A 23,268-nucleotide genomic window follows, 5' to 3' on the forward strand; every position below is an offset into this window, starting at 1 on the left:
TTGTTCAAGTTCCTCTGTAGGGATGAGACTGGGTCAGAACTTTAGCAACATTTTGGAGGAAGAACCACTAGCTCCTGTTCTCTTCGCTGTAAAAGAGGGGTAATTCAGAATCAAAGAGAGCAAAGGGTCAATAAGTTGTACCCTAACATAAAATCACAAAAAAAACACATCTTGGAAGTGCAAAACTGCCAAAAAAGTTGCCTACTCTGTAAAGATAATACCACAGTGTGCAGTGTCAATGTGATGATATCAAAGAGCATATACAGTTTAGATGTTATCACGTATGAACAGAGGAAGTGGGACCGTTGTATTACAATACAGTGTTTTCATTCATTTATTCATTCATTCATTCGCCAGTCTTTCATTCATTAATCATTCGTCATTCTTTCATTGATTAAGTTATCATTGTCAGCTCCGATTCCCTTGAATTAGTTCACTTCTCCTGTTTTTAAATCTTTATACTTGTAAAGTTTACACTTCAAGTATCTAAGAATGGTACGGAACGCGTTATCTTTGAAGTCAGCGTTTGGAAACTTCACATTTCCGAGGTGTGTGTGAACGCAGCATGACGCCGCCTGTGGTGGCTCATTACATTATCTGGCAGCCGGAGTGGCAGCGGACAGTACAGAGGGGATCCCCGGGATTTTTACACCGAATTACGGCTGAAGCTAGCGAAATACCAACATCAAAACAACTGAAATCCGTGGGGAAACTCTGTCAAGCTCCTCCTGGGCTCTGTAAGTTACTCATTTTAATTATATTATCAACTCATCCAATCATTTAATTTTCAATTAAATTGCGACGACGACGGGAAGTTTTTTCCTCTGCCGATGTTAGCTCGGCTAACTTGGGCTAGCTTAGCATAGCTTGATCTGAGCTAACGTGCTAGGTAACCTTACACACACACAAACACCTACCGAGCACGGTCAAACCGCCGCAAAAGTCCTGGAATAATGAAACTAACTTCACTAGGAAAACTTGGAAAAAGGGGACTGTGGAAATAGTTATTCTACGCCTGGGTCTCATTTATGTTTGCTGTGTGCTTCCATGAAATTGTGAGACGGAACAGTAATTCGGGACACAATCAGCGCTTGGTTATGTGCGAGTAAATATAGAGACTGTGGCCAGACGAGAGTCCAAGGAGTTAATGTTAACAGGCTAACTTAGCGTGCTAGCTAGCTCTTTAACATCAGATGAGCTCGCTTCATTGTCTGTCGTGTATCGCTATTTAGACGCGCGTAGACACCAGATAAACATCCTCACCTCCATCATCTAATACCATCTACTTTAGGTTAAAGTACAGAGTGTATGTAACATTTAAAAAGCTGAAATGTGTGTGAGCTAGCGTTAGTTAGCCGCTGGGCTCGTCGCCGGACAGATGGACAGGTTGTTGTTGTTGGCGAGCCAAGTTAACGTTAGCATGAGATAGCTTGTTGTTGTTGATGGGTTAGTTGGATTTAGATCTTCTTTTGGACAAAGTTGGGTGACAAAAGTTTCAGGTGGGCTCGTCTTGTTTTGCCACCAGATATTTACTTAGCGGATTGTTCCGTTTGGACTGTGGATGGGTTCGATTACGGCTGTTTAAGCAGATGATTTCAGAACTTTGTCAGATTAGCTCAAGCGAGAAAAGCCTTTTTATGGAGGCGTAATGGAGGACGGTTGTGCCTCCGCCGGGGTGTCTGTCGGTCTGTCTGTCCGTTCACAGCGGGTTGCTATCACCCACGCAAAGCCACACACATACACATACACACACACACACACACACAACTCCGAGCTGACTAATCCTCTCCCGTAATTTTCAGGTTTGTGCAATTGTTCTAACATGCCTCAGTGTAGTTATGTAATTCGGTGTCTTTTTATCCTTTAATCTAAGTAACTGCAATTAAAAGCCAGTGTCGTGTTCAGGTGAAACATTTGAGCCAATTCCTGTGGTGTGAGCTGTTGGACTTGACTTGTGTTGCTGGTAGGATTGTGGACCTTTTAATCCTTCTACTGGCTGTAATGCTGCTTAGGTTTTGAGTATTTTTACCCTCTGCATCCTCAGCAAGATAAACACGTTGTTAGATCATGTTGTCTGGACGGGGACATATTGTCCCTGGGTTGTGTACACCTGTCTCCCAAGTGTTCTGAAGGTGTGTTTAAAGCAGCGTGTTTGTCCAAACTGCTGGCTAGTAAGTGTCCTCGGTTGAGAACGGGCAGACAGTTGGCACCCTTGGCTGGTTGATGGGGAGGACACATGTCGTGTTGCATTTCATGACGGGCCGTGACGTTTGCTGGAGGAGCGCTGCCTTTTCTGAAAACCCTCCTGAGGATGATGTGACCAGGCAGGCATGACTCCACATCTGCTCTCTGCCTGCGTCCAGGATCAAACTTCTCTAAGACACATCAGTACTTTCTAACACTCGCTAAGTCTTTATCCACTCCCACCAAAAGGGTTCAGTGGTTGATGGTTTTTAAATTCACTTTATGGAATTTTAAATTGCAAAAATAACCCAAAATGTCTGCAGCATTGCCATTTCAGCTGGTGAGCTTTATTATCACTTTACACAATATATGTAACCTACAACAACACAAACGTTTTTAAGGAAATTAACCATTCGTAGTTTATTGTTTCTTTGCTCTTCTAATGATTAGCAATAAAATGCCAGACCGATCCTTGCTGGCTTTCTGCAGGGTAGTAAGTGAATCGCTCTTATTGCTTCCATCCACCCACATATCTGCTTGAGGTACTAGAATAGCATCTGTGTCGCTCACCATGGGGCAAGAGTTAACACCGCATTTAGGGTCTGTGGTCAACTGCAGGTTCAAACTGTGTTAGTGCCATGTTAGTTGATGTAAACACAAATTCAAAGATCAAAGATCCCAGAGCTGTAACATGTGTACTGCGTGTCAGTATATTGGGAAATACTGTGTATCGGTGATGTCATGATGCTCAGTATTGCATAGGATTTGTCATCTTGATGTTGTCAGCTCTTAAGTGCTGAACTGTGCGATTGAAACTAAACCCATAAGTTCCTTTGCTCTCTTTGGCTGCATTTCCTGAGACTGAGAACAGCAAGTCCATGAGCATGATTGAGTCAGGATGGAGGAACAATAAAGGTGCTGATCTACTTAAGGTTTTGTAAGGAATGGTTACTGTCACATGATCAGGGAGACAGTGGTTGTTTGGTTGTCAAATGACATGCAAAAGCAAAGGTGCTGTAGCAACTGAAGAAGGTTCATCGTTATGCAGGGCGAACTGAATAACAACAGTGCTGACGTTTGTCTTTAGAATTGAGAACTTTTGGTGCGCCAATGTGCTCTATTGTCAGTATGTCTGTGTGCAGTTGATAAAATGGCCTCTGGTTTGACATGTTTGACCATTGTGCAACACGTAATGCTTTATTTTCTGACAAATCATAGAACGTCAGTGTCCACTGAACAGGCAAGGGTATTTTTTATTGTTTTTAATTTGATTTCTGTTTTGTTTGAGGATGTGAATGTTCTCTTTTTCATTGGCCTTTAATCCGTCGGTGTTCTGTATTTGCTGCACTCGATAGAGGGTGTGAGTTGTTGTGTTGGCCCCGGTGTCCCACCCTAAGGCCTCAGGCAATTCTTTGAGCTGGAGGAGAGGAATCCTCCAATGTTGACTGACTGAACCAATTCTTGTTTACCCTGTTGGACTTCATGTTGACTCAACGCGTGTGCAGCGTTTACAGTTGGCCTAACCTGACAGTTCGAGGAGCATATATGAATAGATGAGTTGGGGATCTTGCTGAAGCCGTCTATATTTGAGCTGTCCACAGACATGTTGTGCTCAGGCCGGACACACGTCTCTGTGCAGGTCTCATGGTATTTCAGAGAAATCCTACATGAGGCACCATGCTTAGTTTGAATTCATGTTTTTTTTTACTTTGGCCACGACGTCTCTTATATTGAAACAAGTAGTTTGTTGAAGGACATAAAACACTGTTTAAATGTTTGGAAGGTCCTCTATGTGCTGCGGCAGGAGAACATCCTGTTCTACCTGATATTCACTCACTGGTTTCACGTGTTGGATGGGTTGTGTATTGAGAACCAGTTTTGGATTTGAACTAGACCTGGTGAACATAAAATCTGTTAATAAATACATTGTTCAATAGCTTATCATTCAATCCAAAGTCTGACCTTCTTGTGCTTCCAACTACACTACTTAGTTAAACATGCATCAGTACACATGTCGTGTTTGGGTCTTAGGTGGTCAAAGTGTATTGACGTAAACAATGAGTTTTTTTTTTAAATCTTCAGCCCACTGGCCACTTTTCTATTTCTGTTGCAGTGATGAATAAGTAGGAAGTAGTGAGACAAGGGACGGAATCAGGTGGACTTGTCGGTGTTGGAGAGGAGGGATCTCCGTCACTATAAAAGAACACCAAACGTCTCTGTTGTTTCAGATTTAATGTCCTTTTAATGGGCGAGGAGCAGTTACAAACCACATATTTGAACCCAAACATCACTCTTGACGGCAGCAGTATTGATGTTTTACTGAGCGTATTTCAGCTCCAGGCATTTCTGTGTATTATATGGTAATGCATGCATCTGATGCCTTGGTGTAATAGCTTGTGCACACAAGACAGAACATGAAAACAAACATCTAGGATGACATGGAGATTCTGCTTCAAGCAGCGCCTGTGCAGGTGCTCTTTGTGTTGCTGTCCATTACAATTCAGTAGCGCATGGTTTGCCTGCCAGTCTTTTCTCACAACCAAGTCACATTTTAAGTTAAGGTAGATAATAATCTGATTGTATCTCGGGCAACTTCCCCCCACACTGATTTGGGGGAATTTTAAGTACATTTGACATGTGATCAACTGTGTCTTGATATCATCATTTGTAGACTGCAGGGGTGGGATTGCCCTTTGACCCTGATTATTTCCTGCCTGCAAATCAAAATCTTGACAACAGCAAATCTAACAAAGCTCTGACAACAATGCTGCATGGCAAATTTAGCTGCACATGTTATGTGGATGGTTAACTGATGCTTGCTTATGCCATTAGGGATCTTGAAAGTTATTACAGCTATAACTCCTGCTGTCTATCTATCTATCTGTCTAAAAAAGCTTCATGAAATCATCTATAAGACATTGTCTGAATGTGTCCACCTAAAATTTGGACCTGTCATGTATGATGTCAAACTCAAACTTCTGCGCATGAGGTCTGTTCCAATACTTTGTATTCCCCAGCACTCCTTATAAAGGATGTACCTACGTCCAGGTTGTTCTGCATTTTCTGGCCACCTTAAGCTCTTTTCCTCTTCTACTCTGGTCACTTCCTGCTACCATCCATTTCTGAGAAATGTAATCTGATCGGAGCGTGCGTGTGTCCTGGCCCTCCAGTCTGCATGTCGGTATGGGCTCCTGGTTTTACAGGATTATTCAGGAACCATTTGGAAGTCATTCGGGTGAAATTATTGGAGATTTCCCTTGTCAAGGATTTTTTTAGAAGACTTAGCTGTTCTTCTGCTCTATAGCTGGTAAACATATGCGGTTGAAAATGTATCCAATGATTTTGTGATTAGTGGCTGCAAAAGGAAAACAATTGCAAACGGTTGACATGGCTGCTCCAAGTTAGCTCTGCTCTGCGGTCATGATGTGGTATTAAGTCCTTTTGATGGACGTCTGTGCAGTGGAAATGATGGTCACTCAATGATTTTCCGTCAATGCTTTTGTGTGAATTAGTGTCTCCAAAGATGAAGGCTAACAGAGGTTTTTGTCTGTTTGGTACATGTGTGAGCTGTGAGAATGCTGTGTGCTGACTTGGATGTCGATCGTGAATGCGTTGTGAGCATATTAACAAGGATTTCATTGTACGTTTCCTGCTTGTGTGTGTGCGTCACTTTTATAAGGGCCATACATACAGTAGATCTAATTAAGTGGTCTTGTGTGCTTACGTGCAAAAGTCTGCTTGGCACTTCCTGGACTTACTGCTGTTGTCGTTGTCACGTTGCTGAGGGAGAATCCAGGTGGAGACATGCACACACATACATAACACACTGTGGCTCTGGCTCTCGGTCTCTCTCCCTCTCTCACACACACACACACACACACACAAATACACACTCACTCACACACACACACACACAAATACTCACTCACTCACTCACTCACTCACTCACTCACACACACACACACACACACACACACACACACACACACACACACACACACACACACACACACACACACACACACACACACACACACACACACAAGCAGTCTGGCAGATTCAGGGTTAATGGCTTCCATTTTGTTAGGTAACACCCTAATGGTCTGATCTGTCAGTGGCGTTAAAATGGCAGGGCTTAACCCTTGGCGTTCAGAACACAACCAGCAGGGGCACACACACACACACACACTCTGGGCTGGCCGAGCCACAACAGCAGAACTGAGAAGGAGGGGGGGAGAGCATGAGGGAGGGGTAGAGGGAAGGACGAGCGAGTGAGAGGGAGAAGACAAGGAAGAGTATTTTCTACTTGGGTACAGTTAGATTATGGCTCAGCTAACCACACGCACTCCTTTTCCCTCCCCCAACCATTGCACCTCCTTAACCAGGTCCCTGCCCCCACTCCTAGTCTGGCGAGTACAGATTAGCATAGGTAACCCACTGTGTTTTTTTTCTTGCAAATCACAAAGGGAACTAACTACACCCAGTATCTCCCCCGAATGCCCGGAATTTGTATTTTGCAAGTGGTACATGACGGTATCGCAAACGCAAAAGCAACTGACAGCCGCAACCACTGAGGAGAGGAGCAAGAAATCATCATGTCAGGAAGATAATTGACATTTTGAATGATTAATTCAATATCACAAGGGCCAGGTCGGCTTAGTCATCCCCCTAAAAAAAATAGCCTTTGCTCCACGATCTCTTTTATTGGGCAATCATAATCTATACTTGCGTTGCTTTTTATTGGAGGCTCTAATTGTTGTTTCCCCTCTCATTGAACCCTGAGGACTCTCTCGAAAAGCCTCCGTTTTTTTTCCCTTTCTAAGATGGCTGTTAATGTGTTGGCTGGCTGAGTCCGGTCCCAGTGGGGGGATCGTTACAGTGCGGCAGATGAGAGGCTCGCACGCTACCTGAGGGGATGAGCCTCTGCCATTGATCCGCTCTCTATGAACTGCCGGCCACTACGGGAGGCAGTATAAAAAAAAAAAACCCTCAGTCGTGTCAGATCAGGTCACCAGATTTGCGTTTGATTTCAGGCACGTCCATCTCATCCTAGGGAGGAATCGGGGACTCGCTTTATACATAGGACAGATGTATAGAAAAGCAGATTTGTTCACTTTATTGATTTTGTTTTGGCACGTTATTAATGAGACGGCACAGGAAAGCAAGCGGCGTCTTCCCTTATTGAGATCTTGGAAGTGCAGACGCAGGGGTTGCATCGGGCTAATGTTGCTTTGTATTCTTTTTTACATACATTTGAATGGATTTAGCACATGTCTTGTCTTCTTCAAAGCCCCTAACCCCTCGCAACCCTCGCCTTTCTTCCTAGCCTGATCTCCTCTGCCCTCAGGCCTTATTATGCCGACGCAAAGAAGCAGGACATGAATCTGCTCCTCCTTCATAATCTCCTGAGAGCAGCAGACACAGATCAGTAATCACGAGCCGTCTCTGCCGCTCTCTCTCTCTCTCTCTTTCTCTCTCTCGCTCTCGCTCTTCCTCTCTTCCTCTTGTCGTTTTGGTCGCTGTTGCAAGTAGTGCAGTGTTGTGACGTATGTTCTTGAGGTGTAATACTCACAGTGGCGTACTTGTTGGGCATATCCGTAGCATTATGTAAGTACAGTATATAATATGTAATGTTGTAATTTTCAAAGGCTTGCGTTACTCTCATTCCAATCCCTTCGTGTAGAGGATCTACTAATACCTATTCAGTATGTATGCATTCCTACATGACATAGCGGCTCTGCACCTACTAAAGCACGCCTACATTAAAGTTAATATAGTCATTTAGGTATGGTTGCCCCTGGAGTGCCACTATATGCAAGCAAAACTCAACCATTTAAAATTTCTTTGTCAGAGTGCAGTGCAGCCTGGTCAAGTGTGTCACTGTGCAATTTTGCACTTCCTGCACATTACCAGGCCCTGTCACACAGTTTGACTCTTTATGCACACCAAGTTCCAGCTCCCCCATCTTTGTATGAAATATAACGGTGTGTCCACTCAGAGTCTGATCATCAACTTTGCGAAGGTTCAAATTACGAGATGTCGGTGTCGGTTTACTCCCGTTTCTCCCAAAGACAATTGGGAAGAGATGGTAGGTCTCAACATAGTACTTGATGTTTGACATAGAACATGTGGTAAGTTGAAGAGTTTACAGATGACATCCAAAACTAGTCTTCTCAAACATGTAATTTATAATAAATTGGACCATAATGGCCCTTGAATATACCACCAAGACACCAAGAGTTTCATCTGTGAAGGAAGCAGAGAAGGTCAGGCTAGTAGCAATGTGGTCAGAGCGAACACGTCGTTCAACCGTGCTGCTGAAATTACTGTAGACGAGGAGCAAATGCGGTTTGTGAGGGAGAAAGACTGACACACGAGAGCACATGTATATGAGAGGCAGAGCAAAGTGTGTAAGAGGTGGAGAGATGTGCGTCCACTGCAGGAAAGATGATCCCACCAAAACGCAGGTTCGTGCGGTTAGTGATTTGAGCGTACGTTCTCTGTCAAATCTCTCTCGCTGGGTTCAACCTGATCAGTGGATTTTACTACTCCTGTAATCCTGATCAAACAGCTGTAATATGTGCCTTTTCTGTCTGAAACGGATCAGCCTGGCTGTGAATGGAGTTCTGATCGAGGTCCTTTGTGTTTATCCAAGTAGAGCTGCTTAATTGAGACGGTTGACAAATTCTAAGCAGGAAGGTTCAGGCTACCCAGTTTCCTCGAGGCGCCTCTTGATGGACAAGTTGATGGACAAATCAGATGCAGTGGTGTGGTTGTTGTGTCAGTCCCGGAAGGTTTTATAGACTGGACAGTTAGTGCTGGAGCCGCAGGAATGCCACCAGCAGTGAGTCATTCCTGATGTTTTCTGAGCTGAGGGCCAGGCCATAGAATGCTGATTCCCGACAGATTAAACGGACGGATCCCATTGGATTAAAAACTGCTTCTGTTTTCGAGATGCCGGATTCCAAAGCCAGATACGCAGCAGCCGCTCAAGACTTCCTGTGGCTACGCGTACACAGCGAAACGTCCAGCTGTCCGGCTCCACCGTGTCCTCTCTTTCCTTTAGCAGCTCTTTGTACCGGCCATGTCTGCGTGTCCCACTTCATGTCCTGCCATTACACCGACTCTGGCCAGTGTTTCAGTGCAACGTTATCTTTAGCTTCTGTCAGCACGCAGTATTGACGCCATGTTTATTTTACCTTCCAGCCGTCTCAGGTGTCATTGTGACTGGCATGGATACACTCCTGTGTGTGATAGCTGGGCTCAGATAGGCTCCCATGAAGTTAAGATGCCTTCACTCAGGCCATTTTTATTCTTCTCCATGTGCCTCCATGGCTCTCACTCTTAGTCTTTGTCTCTTCTAACTCTTTGCCCAGGGGAGGTGAATTTGTGAATGACGCTATGTGACAAAACAGACCCTCAGAACTCATAGAGAAACCTCTTTTTTCTACCGCAGTCTTAAGTGAGTGGCAGTGCTTCACTAAATGCTCAGTGACATGGAGTGTGATGGAACAATGAGGGCACGTTGATGCAGCCACCTCTCCCCACCCCCAGCCACTCTCAAGTGTGCTCACAAAAAACCACAACATATGCACCAGAACTGAGCTTTCCTCCCCACTGTTCTGTAGCATCAGTGCACACAGCTCACTTTTTTGTTGTTGTCACTCATCTCTCCTGGGACAGAAAGTAGCAGCGCTCCTGTAGACCTGCATTCAAACGCACAGTACGAAACGCACACGGTGTTCCGGTGACACAAGGGTCTGACCTCCAGCTGACATTGCACCGTCTTGCAGTAGACGGAACAATGTGCACTTCTTAGTTAGACAGTCGTGCTGTGTAGGTGAACACCCATACATGAAAAAGCAAGTGTACGCTGCATGTGTGTGTGTGTTGGTGTGCGTAGACTCCCGCACACAAGCTGCCATCCCTGGTAGATAGATGGCCTTTGTTGTCGAGGGATGGCACAGCAGGGCACATCTGTCCTTGTTATATACCGGAGCAGATATGTTTAGATCCGCACTCGCACACACTCACACTCCGCCGGCTCGCTCGCTACATTACTTCCACGCGCAAACACAAGAGCGAAGACGTGTGACTGTTTCACCCTTTGCTTCTGGAGGAATCTGTGGGTTTAGAGACGGCTCTGCTCAAACAGCCTGCAAAGTGTCAGCGGAAAAACGTGGCTTCAGCGTGAAAAAACAGAACTTGGCCAAGACCAAATGAACAGATGTGGATTATTAGAATTTAGCAGCTTCTATGTCGCCGGTGATCTGATGAAAACGCTGAAAAGCAGTTTCCCCTCCGCTGCCATATATAGCAGTCGTTACAAAGTGGAGCTTTTCAGATGACAGGCAGGCAGGCAGACAGACAGTGGGAGTGTTTGTGTAGATTTCATTCAATGGCAAACTAAACGGCTGGCTCCACAGTTTACTCTCCCTAGCCCGATTGGCCAGCAGATGTGTTTGAGAATGTTTAAGAATGCAAACCATAAATCTTCATGTCAGAGTTGTGAGTGTCAAATATCAGTAAAGGTGTGCGATGGATCAGCCTTTTTCTTTTTCCGTCTCTGGACTCCCTCCTGTGAGTGACGTCCACTCTCTTGCCTGGTGGACATGTTTTTGGAATGTCCGGAGACGGCAACAACAAAACAAAAAAAAAAATGTCTTCCTCCCTCCTTCCTCCTTCCTCCTTCCTCACTCCTCCCGCCCTGTGTGGGACGTGTCTGTGGTCTGGCCGTCTCTCTCCCTTCACTTCTGCCACTCTGTCTCTCCAGGGGTTAAACCTGCGCCTTCCCTCAGTCAGAGACCAGTTTGAACCGGTTTTCAGGGAAGCGCTTTTTGTCTCATGGAATCTTGGGAGAGGGTCATGTGGAGTTGTGATGATCTGACAGCGTGGACTTGAAAGACCTCGGCTCAGCTCTCTATCTATCTATCACAAATACAAGCTGATGGGTATTTATTTTGCCAAAAAATGATTAATTACACTGTCATATCTGAAGAGGTAAATGTTGGACATCCACTCGGTGTTGACGCTATGAAGCATACGCCCTTTTGCCAACACAAAAAGTAGAACTCTTTGAAACTTGAAGTCAGCAGCGACGCCTTCATTAGCACCCTAAAGGTTCTCTGTTGTGTTGGAATCTTGGGGTGATCGGTGCAGGGACGTAAAACTGAAGTGTACTTTTGAAAGTAAGCTTTTATTGATAATCATTTCTGAAACGTAACTGGTAGCAGTTTTGTTCTGCCTGTAGGAGAAGGGGAAAGTTACACAGTGTGATTGTGGTGAGTGTGTGACCTTTTGTCTATTGCAACCATCTGGTAGAGATGTGACCAACATATTGTTCTTAGGAACTTATTGGTCAGAGTTTTGTGATATTTGATATTAATATTCTTGGTCCCTGTTGGAAGAACACTAATGCTTATGCCGACCCCTGAGCTTTTGTGCTTTTGGACCGGAGGACAAAGTTTCCACTTGGATAAAAGAAAAAGGGGGATGTCAGATCACCATGAAACGGTCTGAGTGCATTCATCCTTCCACTGATGGAAACATAACTTAAGAATCAATCTGAACAACAGCTTCCCTGTTCAAAGAGAATGAATGTCGGTTAGCAGGAATTGATATCGAAAGCAAAAGTAACTTCAAAAATGCCGTATGAACCCAGCTGTGGTTCAGTTGTGTTTTCTGGAATTTTTAAAAGAACAGTATTCCATCACACAGCACAGAATTTGTGAAATGATGGCCATAAATAAGTGTGTGTTTTCATTTGGTCTAAACTCAGACAGATTGTGCAGCTTGTAGCTCTTACACCTTCAGTTTGAAGGTCAGTTTGTATCGAAGGTTTTGCCCGGATTGTTTCTTCATCTCTTGAACAAATTATTCTCTTCAGTCTTGTGTCAATTTTCCGCCTGCAGTCATGTGCAGGGATGTTGGCTCCAGTCCCAGTGGCCTAAGAACGTGTCAAGCCTTCATAGTTCAATAGTGTCAGTGGACCAGGAACAAAACGAGCTGTTTGTACGGTCGTGTCACATTAACGACGACAATGCTCGGCTATTACCTTCCATGTGAACATTAATACTTTGATTATACTCCGATTAAAACACTACATTTATTAATAATAAGTTTCTGCAGCTTTAGGGACAACAACCTGCTTTTCCTGTGAGTGACGTTTCTACACTGAACACGGTGTGCTGGGTCTGATGTGTGTCCTGCTCCTGCTATCTTTCTGCTGCGTAATAGGTTTTCCCATGAAGCTAACTGGGTCTCTCCATTCTCTGCTATTACTGTAGCCATTGCGATTTGGGTCAGCATGTGGGGTGCAGAAGGATAGAAGATACCTGCGTATAAATATCAAGGCCGTCCTGTTATAAACCCAGCGTTTAACTGTTTCCCTCTCGATCCCTCCAGGGTGAGGCAAGCCATGTCAGAGGAGGCGGTGCGTCAGACGCGCAGCCAGAAGCGGGCTCTGGAGAAGGACCATGTCTCTCCGGCCGAGTCCCCGGGAGAAGGAGACAGCGACAGCGAGAGCAAACGGGTGAAGCTGGAGAAGGTGGACGCACCCGGAAGCCCCGTGGCCCTAGACGAACCCGGGGCCGACGGCGACAAGGAGAAGAGCGAGCAGGTGGCCAGAGTGGCGGCCAGCATCCTCAAGACGGGAGAGGTCAAGGCCACCATCAAAGTGGAGGTGCAGACCGGAGACCAGCCCGTCGACATGAGCACATCCAAGAGGTGAGAGGAGTAAAAGGAGCAGGGTTTTGTGCCCGTTTCTGTGTGTTTCTGCTGAGCCTTTGAAGTGATAGAAGAGTCCCATGGTGCTGGCATGAGGTCACCAGAGACATGTTGTTATTGCTGAATCAAACTTGACTTTATTAAGGTCATTTAAGGCTGCTGTTTGCTTCCTTGCATGCTGCCTATCCAACTCTGTCAAAGGTCCAGCAAGATCACCTCAATGACCCTTTTCCGAATTTCAAAATCATGACTTACAGACAAGTGTTTGGGCAGTTTCCTTTTCAAGAGTTAAGAGACATTTAGTTGTCTTTATACTCTTTTTAATGAGCTGGGTAGTGACAGACTTCTTCACACAAGCGTTTGATCACAGACAAGTAGTCGTAGTCGTAGTAGTAGTGCAGACAAGCTTGAATGCCTGGCGTGTGGTCACCGGCCTAGTTGACGACATTGACGCCGTGCGGACCCTCGCGGCGAGGGGATGTGGAAAGTAGAGACTTGCTTCTTGACTTGGCCTCTGAGAGTTACAAATGCTGATGTGCACACACCCCGAGTCGGCCAGTGGAAAGGGGGTTCCTAACTCCATCTCCCCGACCTGTGTGTTGGATGAAGCTCACTGCGGCCTTTAGTCTGCTAAGCTTCAGTACAATGAAAATACAGAAAATGGAGGAATGTGCAGTATTAATCTGATTCATATAGGTGCGTTTGCTACATCCCAGCAACTTTGTAAGCCATTTGTAAAAAGCATTTCAGCAGAACAAATGAACGTTTATCATTTTGGAAAAAGTAACTGTGAAGGTAATCGAGCCAAGAAAAGTTTGCGGGAGTATTCTCTGGGGAATGTTGAGCCGTCCCCTGGTTATTGGAGGGGCGGGGGTGCAGTCCGAGAGCTTTTGTGTGGACGTTTGTGCAGAAGGAAGTGTGAGTCGTTATTGATGATTATTTATGTGCTGTGGACCTTGGATTTGTGCGTGCATGCATGCACAATGTGCGGTTGTGCATACAGATGTGTGGAGTTTCAGGTTTCTCTTCTGAAGTCGACTCGAGCTAGTGGCCTGACAGGAGTCACACAGGAAGTCGCTGTGCGGTTGTCAGCGGCCTGCCCCCATTTTGAAAAAGTTTGAGGCTCCCGAGGCCCGGGCTCCATTTTCTCCCTCAGCTCTACCTGAACTCTGCTTCACACTTCACACAAAATGAAGGCTACGTGTCACAAACTGGTTCCAACTGGCCGTTGCCATGGTTTCCACATTGGAAAGAGCAGTTGGAGGAAGGAGGGGCCAGATGGGGTTGTGGGTGTGTCACATGACCACGCAGAGAAATGCCTGATGTCATGTGATGTATTTATAAAAGTGATAAATTAACACAGTGTGGTAAAAACACTTCAAAGGGAACAAGGGGTGATTCAGCGGAGAGTGTGTCGCCTCTGTTTCCAGATGAACCACAAGTTCGTGCGAGAGCCACCTTTGGCCCTTGTGTAACCCTGACCATCTTTATTTACCTTATTGTATATGAAAGCACAAAGCAGCTCTGTGTGCGCCTCCGAAGGTTAAACCTGGAAATGGAGAAGCAGCGTCGCCTCTGTTCCTCTGAAGCTTCTTTGCTTTTCAATACTCAATATTTTTACACATTCCTTCCCGATATGTCGTCTAATTACTTGTCTTACAATTCCCTTGACGCCGACAGACTTTTTTTTCTAGGTAAAGATGTTCACTGTGCTTCCTTGTGGAAAATGCTTGTGCAGCTAATGGGTGATTCATCATTGCGATAGCGGTGTGTGTGTGAGGTGATCATGGAAGCAGAGGCATGTAGAAACACTGGACCTTACATAACCAGGCTGCTGTGCGTGTGTGTTTGTGTTGTAACGCTGGTGTGTTCTGTGCGAGTATTGCACTGCATCTTGCGAGCTAGTCCGCTCTCAGTTTGTCAAAGGTCATGTGCTGACCTCGGCTCTTTCAGAGTGGTGGGTTTCTACTCATTTCCATGATTGTCTTGCCAGCACGGCAGGAAAACTGGAGGCCCATTGTGCGTCGGTTTGCGGTTTACTGTATTTCACCCCGAGCTGTGTATCTGAAGTGGCTGGGCCTTTGCACGTCTTCCTCGATTCAGATGAGGAGATGAAGTCGACACACAGAAGTAATCTGGAGGAAACTGTTTTTGAGTGTTTTTATCGGCAGACATGATTTAATGGCATTCCTGCACCTGAGGAGAGGAACAAGAGCACCGCTGTGGTTTCTGCTGCCATCGATCCACCGTGGAAATTCTAACATAAATATAAATTGGATGGTTACTCTGAGCACGCTCGCTCTGCTGAGAAGTGCTTTTGGAACGGCCATTATCTGTGTGTGATGTTCTGGCATGTCCACGCGGAACAAAGTGACATGTTGAAGGAGACGATAACAAAGGAAAGTCTTCGAAAGACAAGAGTGTGTTAGAAGGGAAGAAAGGGTGTGAAGAGCTGTGTGAGTGAGTTGAGAGAATAAAAGATGAACAAGTCAGGCTGGGGGGAGGGGTGGCTGAAGTAGTGACTGAGTTAGTGACTGAATGAGTGAGGGTGTACACAATAGGTTGGCTCCTGGCCATATATTCCCCTCCCCCCCTCGCTGTCACCCTCTCCAGTGTCTCCGGCGGACCTCCGCTCCGCTCAGCTTGTGACTCTGGTGTCAGCAGCTGGGAGGGAGGGGAGAGCCGAGGCCCAGGCTTGTGACGATCCAGCTAGGCCTTAGGCCTGGTCAGGGAGCTAGTGAGGGTGAGGCCCTGTCTGGGTGCTGCGCCGGGCCTAAGCTCTGAGCCTCAACAATGGAGGAAGTTCATTACGTGGGCGCGTGTGTAATGAGCCTCAAACCTGGCCGGGTCACATACCATCACATATCCCCACCTGCCTTATCTCCTCTCAGCACCACGCACACTCTACTATTTAACATAGCTCCAACCCCACTGAGATCCCTGCTGTGATGGAGGCGGATTTATTCTTCCGTCATCGACCACAAGCTGTAAAATTACAGTCCTGCCCCCCCCTCAATCTTATCTCCTCCCCTCAGATTTGATGCTTGCTGCTACGCCTCTTTGTTCTCCTCAGATGGCAGGAAATGCCAGTTAACGTCTCATCAAAGCCTCTATTTCCACCCCACCAAAACAAAATGCCCCTTAACTGATCTGAAAGGCTTGTTTGTTTGTGCCCGGCCTTAATGTGTGAAATCTCAAGGTCTCCCTCTGTCCACGTTTTCCTCTCTGGAGATAAAGCTTGAAGTGAGCTCGCCTCGCCTCGGCTTCCTCAGCCGCCATTACACCACTATTGATCTCTTGAATCTCGTCTCCTTGTGTCCCATTGCACGTTGGCCCCACAGTGTCGACCATGAATCCCTAATTATATGCTGCCATCTGTTGGATGTAAGACAACACTACAAGTCGGTCGTAGTCAGTGCTGTGTGTTCCTCGACGGATAAGGAAGACGGTGAAAATCAATGAAAACTAATTTCAATTTGTTTTTTTGTGCTTTAGTGCCCCAAGTGACATCAAGAGAGAGCGCCAGCCGCCATCGCCAAATGATGATGTGATCGTACTGTCGGATAATGAGCCACCCAGCCCCGTCATGAACGGACACTGCTTCTCTAAGGCCGACACCGACAAACTCATGGTAGGACAACTGACCTTTGCTGAGCCGGAAGAGCAAACGCAACACACACAACACAGCTCCTCCTGCAAACTGCATGCTTTGACACGTTTTAGCACGCAACTGCCACGTTGCGCCTGAGCTTGCTGTCCTCACTCAGGCTGGTCAGACTCATCTATCACAGACCAGCCCAGACACATTTGTCAGCCTTACACACCCCCCCTAATAAATCTCCATTCTTTCTGATGTGTGTACAGAAGAGCACCCCTGAGGAACGGGAGCGCATCATCAAACAGCTGAAGGAGGAACTGAGACTGCAGGAGGCCAAGCTGGTGCTGCTGAAGAAGCTACGGCAGAGTCAGATCCAGAAAGAGAGCAACGCACAGAAGGTAAGAAACGCACACTACGGGAAGAGAGCATGCATGCTGCTCTTCTGTGGGAGCAGATAAACCCACATTTAAAGGTTCTTTCAGGCGTTTATGCACCAGGCTTGTTTCCCCCTTTTCCCCCGCTGTTATTGTTTTCCAGCTGACAACAGAAATGTAGATGCTTGAACACGCTTGTTGCTTGTCCCCTCACTAATATACTGACACTATACTCAACCCTCTGTGCATCTGTAGGCGCCCGGCTCTGTGGCCACTCCTCCTCCTCTGGTGAGAGGAAGCATTGTTTCAGGCAAAGGAGCCCTCCAGGTACTTCACTTCACTACAGCTACCTGCAGGCTCTCCCTCACTGTCTCCAGCTTTAATGGATGCTAATCTAGACTCCCTTTCTGCGCTACTTGATTAAAAGGCTGATACAACAAATACAGATTCAAGTGCTTTGCTGCGTTCACTCATGTTGTGTTTGTCTGCTTTGTTGTTGTGTCTACAGGTGACAGGTCGTAGTTCAGGCACAGTGATCCCTCCTCCCCTGGTGCGTGGGGGGCAACATGTCCCGTCCAAACACAACAACCAAATTGTCATGCCGCCCCTGGTCAGGGGAGCACAGGTCAGTGTGAGGGGCTTTGATGTGAGATTACAACTATACCTACATTTAGATTTATATAAATTTAAAGTCTTCTTGTTGATAATGAATCGTGATCTCTTCTGACTTATGGTTTGATTGTCTCACTCTCCTTTCTGTCCCGTCTCTGTCTCTCTGTCCTCTCTCAGCCTATTGCGGTTACTCCTCAGCAGATTGCCAGCCTGCGTCAGCAACATCATCATCACAGCGGCTCAGGACCTCCACCGCTCCTACTGGCTCCCAGGGCCTCTGTGCCCAACGTTCAGGTGCAGGGCCAGAGGATCATTCAGCAGGGACTCATCCGGGTGGCCAATGTGGCCAACAGCAATATAATGGTGAACATCCCTCAGGTGAGGACTGAGTGTGCAAGCAGACGTTGGAACGTAAGAATGTTTTTACTTGACATGATAAAGCACAATAGGAACACGAGTCTGTGTGTTCAGCTCTTGAACCAGGTTGTTCTGTGTTTGTGTGTGTGCAGTCCTCTTCTTCCAGCCTAAAGGGCTCCTCAGCATCACCCAACTCCAATGACTCCCCCGCCAGCCGACAGGCAGCCGCCAAGCTGGCGCTGCGTAAACAGCTGGAGAAGACCCTGCTGGAGATCCCTCCACCCAAACCGCCTGCTCCAGAGTTCAACTTCCTGCCTTCAGCTGCCAATAATGAGTTCATCTACTTGTTGGGGTTGGAGGAGGTGGTGCAGAAACTTCTGGAGATGCACGGCAGAGGTATGTAGATTCTACACACTGGTGGCATGTTGTGGGTGTTGGTTTTCTGATCTCATAGAAGAAGCTGAAGGTTTACATTCTGTATAAACCAATCTTCCCGTGTTTACATCTCACAGGGAATCTGGGCCCAGCCGCTGCAATGGCCGGCACCATTCCCAAAGAGCCACACACCTGCGCCCAGTGTAAAACAGATTTCACCTCCCGCTGGCGAAAGGAGAAGGCCGGGACCATACTCTGTGACCAATGCATGTCGTCCAATCAGAAGAAGGCCCTGAAGGCTGAGCACACCAACCGGCTGAAGGCGGCCTTCGTCAAGGCCCTGCAGCAGGAGCAAGAGATCGAGCAGCGCATCCTCCAGCAGGCCTCCTCCTCCTCTGCCTCCTCTGTGTCTAAATCCAACTCATCCTCTCCCTCGCTGTCCAAAAATGAGATTCTAGTGTCCCAGCAGTACAAACAGGTCCGGGCCGCCATGCAGCACCACAGAGGCACCATGGGAGGTCACCACTCCATTAAGCAGGTCAGCACTCCGATAATCACTGTTGTATGAGTTCAAAGTGTTAGTTTGTTTTTGGTAGGGGGGCTCTCTTGTGTGCGCACCGATACTCACTGCTTCTCCCCGCGGCCCCTGTCTGTCCACAGAGTCCCAGTCATCTGTCACACAGCATCCAGGCCCGCAACATGGCCCACTTTTCCTCCGCCCAGCTGCAGAGCGCCGTGTCGGCAGCCGCGCTGGCCAGCAGGCCAGGTAAGCACGCTGCGGCGCGCCCGCTGCAGCACGGGGGGAAGGTCAGCGCCCCCGGCAGCAGCAGCAGTAACCAGGGCAACATGGCTGCCTGGAGGAAGCAGACCGGAGGGAACACAGGTAGATAAACGCGACGCCGTGTTAGCCTGAGCGCGCACTCGCCTGCCGCTCCTCTCTGTAGTATCACTTTACTCTGTGGTGGGCTCCTCTCTGCCACTGTCACTCCTTCTTCCTCTTCTTTCCAACTCCTAATGTTGTCGGAATTACGTGCTAATCCCCTTTTCATCCTTGTCTTTGTCAGAAATACAAACTTTTATGTAGAAGATCAGATATTTGTCCCCTCCTGTCCCAAATTCCTCTTTTCTTTCGTCAACATACTGTCAACACACATTCCTGAATGAATCCACATGAATGCACATCTTGAAGCTTGAGACCTTCAGAATGTCGACCCCTGACCCTGTCTTCTTCCCACAGGTGTGTCCATGGCCTACGTGAACCCCAGCCTGTCCGCCCACAAGACCAGCTCTGCCGTTGAGCGCCAGCGAGAATACCTGCTCGACATGATTCCCTCCCGTTCCATCTCCCAGACGGCCAATACATGGAAATAATGCCTCACTCCCCCTTCTCTCTCTCCCCCCACCCCTCCCCCCCACACCTTCAACCTTGCATCGTAACCCTCATCCCTCTTAATATCAGTAACATTCTCATTATCAGTCTAACATTGGACTCTGCCTCCTGCACAAGATGGCGCAGGGGAGTTCCTACTTCTTCGGGGGCGGTGAGGTGGGGATTAGTCGTCCCCATTTCCCTTCAGACTTTGTGCTACCACGTTCCTCATCCTCACCCCGAGTCCTTCATCCCAGTTTGGAGTTGTGCTGTGACGGCTTTGGGTTTCTGGGATACAAGGAATTTATTAGATAAGAAATTTGGGGTAAGTTTAAGGGGGGAGGGGAGGGGGGCGGGGCGGGATTGACTGACTTTGGCATGTACAATTTCAAAACTCGTCTAGTGACCGTTGCCGCTCCCTCGTGGGGTTGTGTGCGGTTTGCACCCGGGGGGAGGTATGGTCGCACACAGAAACGGTTCCTGCCTGCCTCTGGATTAGGCAGGAGGAGGGATTTCCCCCCCCCGCCCCCCCACCGCCCCCCAAATGATTCGCCTTACATCCTTTTCCCCCCTCTCTCTCTCTCTCGAGTCCGAGCCGGTCCGACTCTCAAGACGCGCGCTCGTGTGGTGGCGGAACTGAACTTTAAATGAAGACCTCATCACAGGGATTAATGGTTGAGCTTTGAGGACCATCCACGAAATAATAAGAACTGCTTCAGCTTTGCAAAAACGAAATAAAACGAAAAAAAGAACTGTCAAAACGATCTTTTATCTGCTCACAGACTGCCTCTTCTCTCTAACCTATAGTGTGTGTAGCAGAGAAGCGGGCGTAGTCTGTCGGATTCTTTTGTATGGCTGAATGTTAGGATTTTTTGTCTCTTTTTCCTTCTGTAAGTCATATACTGTGTTTGGAATATTGTGCTCCCGGATACTTTGGAAGTGGCCTCTTTACAGGCTCAATGTTACTGTTGAGGTGGTTTTACATCTGCTGGGTTCCATGTTGTGGCCTACTTTGAAATACAGTTTTTTTTTCCAAGAAGAAGAGGGGGAAAACAAAAAAAATAAAGATAAAGGTTCCACTCGTGTAAAAACAGAGCAAATGTTTGGAGGACGACTCTTACTGAACCTTCCAAAGAACTAGTGGAGCCCAAAATGGAATCCCTTCTGCTAGAAGGTTTCTAGATTATTTCGAACCCTCTCTGAATATTAAAGATGAGTCCGTGCTCATTCATCTGAGGGGTCGTAAAGAAATGTCATGTTTTTGACATTGTTTTGCTTTTAGTCATAGGTTGTGGTGCATAATTTTTCTTCTATAGAAAAACTGTCTCTGGGTTTATTTATAGGGTCATGTTAGTAAAGATATACATTTATGCCCTAAGTTTTGAATGGATCTCCACTGAAGATGGTTTGTTTTTCTCGTGTGTCCAGTGGCTCCCCTACACAGCCGTTCATTGAGAGAAGCTGGACAGCTTTCAGAATGTAGTTATGCAAAAAAAAACCCTATAGCAAACAAAATGACGTGAATTTCTTAGTTTTTTCATTGAAGTGTGTATGATTCATGTCAGGTCCTTGAAACGAGCTAACTATGCCTTTTCACGCAAGCTATAGTGTATTTTTTATCAGGTTGCAGCAGCACAGGATAAGCTATTGAAGTACAACATGTCCTGTAACGTACAGGTGGAACTCACACCATCGCTTCATGAGTTTTCTTACAAAATCCAAGGGCCGACTTCTAAAATACACTTCTTCTCACTGAAACAACCCAGTGGCTTCATCCCCACACTTCATCAGTGGCCTCATTGGAATAAGACAAACAATTTAGAGGAAAAAAAAAACAGAAATATCTTGAATTTTAGAAGTGAAACACCTTTCAGTATCTCCTTTGTGTCACAAACCCAGGATATTTTGCTAGGATTTGCATGACGATGCAGAACCCCCCCCCCCCCCCATTTCTTAATAGACTAGTCCGCCTTTTACCTAAGTTACATTGAAGCAATAGCGTCGATCTTCCCGTCCCTTGTCCCTCATGCCTCATCTAAGCAGGTGCAACATGAGGTTCTGTGCCCTTGTTGAGCCAGAGTGTACTGTGATATGATGGCTCACTCAGCATTCGACCACGCATTGTTAACTGCATTAGATGAAGGGGCATCAGTCCAATTTAACCCCCCCTCTGTCCATTCTCCTCCACATGCTGGGTTTCATTTAGGATGGGTGCAACGGATGTCGAGTGCTGAGAGAAATACAAGCCTACAAAGTTTAATTTAAAATTGCTCAAGATGATGTATTTCTGTCTCATGGTAGCATTCAGGTTGTCCAGACATTCCAGACAGGCAGAAAGTAGCGACCCCCCCCCTCCTGTCTCGTGGATGCAATTGAAGCGATCTGGAATGAGCCCACATGTGTGTGTGTGTCCCCTCTGCCCCCCCGCTCAGTGTAACCCTGTGCTGTCCTGACTACTGCCTGCTGCTGCTGTTTGACAACAATAACACCATTCCGTTTCCTTAGGGTGGAAGAACTGTTCAATGCAGGGAAACCCAAGTGGAAAAGAAAACAATGTATGAGAAATATTTGTTTTTGGATTTTTTTTTTTCCTGCTCTATCAAGTAATAATAAAACTAATTTTAACCCCTCTGTGGCGTCTGGTTCATTTACAATGAGGCGTCTGTGTGCAGTTTGGTTCAGACTCTTGGACTCGGGCCTAATAGTTTCCAAACAGAAAATAATTACATTTCTCTTACTAATCCAGCACAATAGCAGTGGATAGATAAAGAAAATGGCAAAGTCAACAAAAATGAACATAAGCTTAACAAAGTTTACTACAGGGCTTTTGAATGGGGTTCCTAATGGTCTGTTGTTGTTTGTATACATTCCTTTCACATAAGCATATAATAACTTGATGTACTGAGAAGTTGAGGCCCTTCCAGGAAATTACAATTACATCACTTACTAACTTCAGTTTAAAAACAAAGTCAAAGTGGAACATTTGAAAGAACACGCTGTGCCACTTAGACTGCCTCTGATTCTGGCATTGGGCCACAAATGTTCTGCAGAATTCACCAGGACACAATTTATAAGGAATTTTACATGAAGTCATCCTGTAAGCTCAACCACAGAGACTTAAAGTGTGTGTGTGTGTTTTGTTTGTGTGTGTCTGTGTGTAAAGGTTGAAATGTCAATTCAGAAATTGGAAAGTTTTTTTTTAATAATACAGTTAATCTGTTTGCACTTTGTGGCTTTGCTCGAGTTGCATTCAGGTGCAATTGCTGATTACCGGCCACTAGGTAGCAGAAGAGCTCCAGAACAGGTGAGAGCGACAAACGGCTCAGTTAAGGCTGAATCATTTGCTAATAAACATGTTGTCTCTGGGTTTAAGTGGCAATCCTGCTATTTCCCCCACTTACACTTTCAACATTTATTTTGTGTAAAAATGCATTGCCAGCATTTGACAGCATTATCCAGCTGCTCTTCCAAGCTTCAGGCTGGGGAGGAATCTATCAGCTGTACTCTCAAACATGAAGTGCCATTTTCCTGCATAAAGGCTACACTGAGCTATACTATACTATACTATACTATACTTTACTACATACACAATCCTGTAACATGGGGTTGTATTTACATGTCTGTGCTTTAAGGTGGAATTCATCTTCTTGCTCATTGATTTATGTATCCTGTTT

General features: G+C 46.3%; 1 protein-coding gene across 4 annotated transcripts; it reads left to right on the forward strand.

The window, feature by feature from the left end:
* Positions 1 to 580: 580 nt before the first annotated feature.
* Positions 581 to 22,225, forward strand: gatad2ab (GATA zinc finger domain containing 2Ab). 4 transcript variants are annotated; one of them, XM_076153143.1, is made up of 11 exons: positions 582 to 737; positions 12,589 to 12,909; positions 16,405 to 16,540; positions 16,774 to 16,905; positions 17,137 to 17,208; positions 17,390 to 17,506; positions 17,671 to 17,904; positions 18,003 to 18,246; positions 18,363 to 18,763; positions 18,886 to 19,108; positions 19,463 to 22,225. In XM_076153143.1, exons 2-11 carry the CDS (start codon positions 12,602 to 12,604, stop codon positions 19,594 to 19,596), a joined length of 2,001 nt encoding a protein of 666 aa, XP_076009258.1. In that variant the 5' UTR covers positions 582 to 737; positions 12,589 to 12,601; the 3' UTR covers positions 19,597 to 22,225. The 4 variants fall into 4 exon arrangements, with proteins under 4 accessions (XP_076009260.1, XP_076009258.1, XP_076009259.1 ...); XM_076153144.1 differs by having other exon boundaries at positions 17,671 to 17,871; XM_076153145.1 differs by lacking the exon at positions 17,137 to 17,208 and having other exon boundaries at positions 581 to 737.
* The last annotated feature ends 1,043 nt before the right edge of the window (positions 22,226 to 23,268 follow it).

The sequence above is a fragment of the Genypterus blacodes genome, unplaced genomic scaffold, assembly GCF_046128005.1.
Source record: "Genypterus blacodes isolate CSIRO-AG114 ecotype Tasmania unplaced genomic scaffold, CSIRO-AGI_Gbla_v1 ptg000058l_1, whole genome shotgun sequence".
Taxonomy (NCBI): Eukaryota; Metazoa; Chordata; class Actinopteri; order Ophidiiformes; family Ophidiidae; genus Genypterus; species Genypterus blacodes.